Consider the following 4,292-nt stretch of genomic DNA (forward strand, 5'->3'; position numbering starts at 1 on the left):
CAGATTAAACCTAATTTATCTATACGAACCTCAGATTAAACCTTATTTATCAGAAGCTATAGAAACCTCAGATTAAAACAGATTTATCAGCAACTATAGGAACCTCAGATTAAACCTGATTTATCTATACGAACCTCAGATTAAACCTAATTTATCTATACGAACCTCAGATTAAACCTTATTTATCAGAAGCTATAGAAACCTCAGATTAAAACAGATTTATCAGCAACTATAGGAACCTCAGATTAAACTTGGTTTATCTATAGGAACCTCAGATTAAACTTGATTCATCAGCAGCTATAGGAACCTCAGATTAACTTGATTTATCTATAGGAACCTCAGATTAAACCTGATTCATCAGCAGCTATAGGAACCTCAGATTAAACTTGATTTATCTATAGGAACCTCAGATTAAACCTGATTCATCAGCAGCTATAGGAACCTCAGATTAAACTTGATTTATCTATAGGAACCTCAGATTAAACCTGATTCATCAGCAGCTATAGGAACCTCAGATTAACCTGATTTATCAGCAGCTATAATCCACACTGCGTCTGCTCTCAGATCTGGGTCGGATGTACAACCTGGTGTCTCGGATCACAGACGGTCTCGGTGAACTGAAGAAACTCCTAGAGACCCACATCCACAACCAGGGCCTGGCCGCCATCGAGAAGTGTGGCGAGGCGGCGCTCAATGTAAGCTAACAGATGAGTTTACTGGATCAGGATGGTTCTGATCCAAACATGTCTGCTGTCCTGGTCCAGTTTGGTATAATCTGGTTGATGGTGGTCAGCTGTAAATAATGACTTCCTGTTTTCAGTCTGAACTGGACCAGGACTGGTTTAGAAGGTTCACAGATGTGTTTTGTTCCTTTAGGACCCCAAAGTTTACGTCCAGACCACCTTGGACGTCCACAAGAAGTACAACGCCTTGGTCATGTCTGCCTTCAACAACGACGCTGGCTTCGTGGCAGCGCTCGATAAGGTCAGAGGTCACCTGTACAGGAAACACAATCTGATTGGTMGGAAAGGTTCTGATGTTTCCTGGTTCCTCCTCAGGCGTGCGGTCGCTTCATCAACAACAACGCCGTCACCAGGATGGCCCAGTCCTCCAGCAAGTCCCCCGAGCTGCTGGCCCGCTACTGCGACTCTCTGCTGAAGAAGAGGTGGGTCGCTAATCCAGACCAGATTAAACATGAATCCAACTAAAAACAGATTAAACCTGAACACACTAATCTGGATACATCTTAAACCAGATTAAACCTGAACACACTAATCTGGWTCMATCTKAAACCAGATTAAACCTGAACACACTAATCTGGATCCATCTTAAACCAGATTAAACCTGAACACACTAATCTGATTCAATCTGAAACCAGATTAAACCTGAACACACTAAACTGGATCCAACTAAAACCAGATTAAACCTGAACACACTAATCTGGATCCATCTTAAACCAGATTAAACCTGAACACACTAATCTGATTCAATCTGAAACCAGATTAAACCTGAACACACTAATCTGGATCCATCTTAAACCAGATTAAACCTGAACACACTAATCTGGTTCAATCTGAAACCAGATTAAACCTGAACACACTAATCTGGATCCATCTTAAACCAGGTTGAAAGCGTAATCTGTCTGATCAGATTGAGCGTGTAATCTGACTGGTCAGACTGAGCGTGTAATCTGTCTGGTCAGACTGAGCGTGTAATCTGTCTGGTCAGACTGAGCGTGTAATCTGTCTGGTCAGACTGAGCGTGTAATCTGTCTGGTCAGACTGAGCGTGTAATCTGACTGGTCTGATTGAGCGTGTAATCTGGAGTCCGTCTCCATGGAGATGTTTGGTCCAATCAGCAGTGACTTCCTGTTTACCTAAATCAAAACCTTTTTTCTTTTCAGCTCCAAAAACCCAGAGGAGGCGGAGCTTGAGGACACGCTGAACCAAGTGGTGAGAATGGAGCCTGGACAGGAAGTGATGTCATGTGAAACAGTTTGATGTTTAGCCCCGCCCCTCTCCTCCCTCAGATGGTTGTGTTCAAGTACATCGAGGACAAAGATGTTTTCCAGAAGTTCTACGCCAAGATGCTGGCCAAACGTCTGGTCCACCAGAACAGCGCCAGCGATGACGCCGAGGCCAGCATGATCTCCAAACTGAAGGTGTGGTTCTGTTGGGTTCTAGCCGACCCGTTCAAAGCTTCTGACCTCCCTCTCTCCTCCTGCAGCAAGCATGCGGCTTCGAGTACACGTCCAAACTGCAGAGGATGTTCCAGGACATCGGAGTCAGCAAAGACCTGAACGAGCAGTTCAAGAAGCACCTCAGCAACTCAGAACCTCTGGACCGTAGGACCAGAACAGTCTGACGCTTTCAGAACTGACCCTGGGACCGGTTCTGATTCTGTGTCTCTCTCGTTTCAGTGGACTTCAGCATCCAGGTTCTGAGCTCCGGGTCCTGGCCCTTCCAGCAGTCCTGCACCTTTGCTCTGCCCTCAGAGGTAAGGTCCAGAACCAGCTGCTCTAGACTGTGTGTGGCAGAGGTTCTGGTCTGAGTTCTGGTTCTGGTTGTGTGCAGTTGGAGCGGAGCTACCAGCGCTTCACGGCGTTCTACGCCAGCAGACACAGCGGCAGGAAGCTCACCTGGCTGTATCACCTGTCCAAAGGAGAGCTGGTCACCAACTGCTTCAAGAACCGGTAACCCCAGTCTGACCCGAGGTTCTGAGGTTCTGACCCGCTGGTTCTGACCCGGTTCTTCTGCACAGGTACACGCTGCAGGCCTCCACCTTCCAGATGGCCATCCTGCTGCAGTACAACACAGAGGACAGCTACACGGTGCAGCAGCTGACCGACAGCACGCAGATCAAGACTGTGAGCGACCCGAYGCCAGCAGAACCACCGTACAGGTTCTGGTTCTGCTTCCTAACCCCCCTCTCTCTGTCTGCAGGACATCCTGGTCCAGGTTCTGCAGATCCTGTTGAAGTCCAAGCTGCTGGTGAGCCACAGAACCAGAACCAGATGAACGTGGTTGTGGTGTGCAGTTGATGGTGGCGACCATCAGAGGGCGCCACAGCTGTCACTCACCTGCACTTCCTGTCTGCAGGTCCTGGAGGATGAGAACGCCAACGTGGACGAGGTGGACTTCAAACCCGACACGGTTATCAAACTCTTCCTGGGATACAAGAAGTGAGCGGCGGTTCTRGTTCTGGTTCTGGTTGTGCAGASTCAGCTGTTCTCACCTCCTCCTCTTCCTCCTGCAGTAAGAAGCTGAGGGTGAACATCAACGTCCCCATGAAGACCGAGCAGAAACAGGAGCAGGAGACCACCCACAAGAACATCGAGGAGGACCGCAAGCTGCTKATCCAGGTCAGATCCAGAACCACAGAGACCCGGTTCAGAAGGTCCGAGCGGTTCTGATGAAGCAGGTTTTGTTCTGTGGGTCTGCAGGCCGCCATCGTGAGGATCATGAAGATGAGGAAGGTCCTGAAGCACCAGCAGCTCCTGGCMGAGGTCCTGAACCAGCTGTCGTCCCGCTTCAAGCCCAGAGTCCCCGTCATCAAGGTACCGGACCCTTCAGTCCTCCTGGTCCCCTGGGGCCGGACCCGTCCTGATCCAGACGGGTCAAACGGTTCTTATGTGGGTTTGAACAGGAACTGAACAGAGCTGCAGATGGTTTTCATTTTTACTGAACTTCACACAAAATCTTCTGCTTTTCATCCTTTTAAATTCCTTCTGACAATTTTAGCTACTTTTTAAAGCAAATTTTAGCTTTTTTTTTTTTTTCAGCTAAACATCTGCCCTTTTCTGTTATTATTCTGCAAATTTTTACTTTTTGTGCTTCATTCTACTAATTTGACTTCAGCTATTTTAGCCTTTTATGCTGTTTCATCTATATTTCAGCTCCTTTACTGTTTTTTTTCTTCTTATTTCAGTTTTTCAAGTTTAACTTATTATAAACTATAAATCTAATTTGCACATTTTCATGGTCGATGGAAACGCAGCTATTGTCTCCATGTTCCACCATCCAGACTTGGTTTGTGTGTTTCTGGTTGTGTTCAGAGCTCACAGAACATGATCAGGAATTTTTCACCACCTGCATAAATCTTTATTCTGCTTTATCAACTAAAATTAAAATCAATCCATGCTGAMCAGAAAAAGACACATTTATTACTGTAAAAGAAAATATATTTCAGGAAATAGTCTGTTTTATTGTTCTGTTTCTGCAGCTATTTTTGCTCAAGAAAATTACATTGCTGTGTGTGTGTGTGTGTGTGTGTGTGTGTGTGTGTGTGTGTGT

General features: G+C 46.3%; 1 protein-coding gene across 1 annotated transcript in view; it reads left to right on the forward strand.

Moving 5' to 3' along the window:
* The window catches only part of LOC106531655 (cullin-1), a gene marked incomplete at its 3' end in the record, with an annotated part of 14,556 nt that extends 11,000 nt beyond the window's left edge, over positions 1–3,556 (forward strand). The window contains 13 exon segments of the mRNA XM_014027560.1: positions 565–695; positions 877–984; positions 1,059–1,165; positions 1,904–1,952; positions 2,030–2,161; positions 2,227–2,344; positions 2,420–2,496; positions 2,574–2,692; positions 2,761–2,866; positions 2,943–2,990; positions 3,099–3,181; positions 3,256–3,361; positions 3,443–3,556. Of these exon segments, the coding sequence (XP_013883014.1) occupies positions 565–695; positions 877–984; positions 1,059–1,165; positions 1,904–1,952; positions 2,030–2,161; positions 2,227–2,344; positions 2,420–2,496; positions 2,574–2,692; positions 2,761–2,866; positions 2,943–2,990; positions 3,099–3,181; positions 3,256–3,361; positions 3,443–3,556 (1,298 nt within the window).
* Positions 3,557–4,292: the final 736 nt, after the last annotated feature.

This window comes from Austrofundulus limnaeus, unplaced genomic scaffold (assembly GCF_001266775.1).
Source record: "Austrofundulus limnaeus strain Quisiro unplaced genomic scaffold, Austrofundulus_limnaeus-1.0 Scaffold662, whole genome shotgun sequence".
NCBI classification, from domain to species: Eukaryota; Metazoa; Chordata; class Actinopteri; order Cyprinodontiformes; family Rivulidae; genus Austrofundulus; species Austrofundulus limnaeus.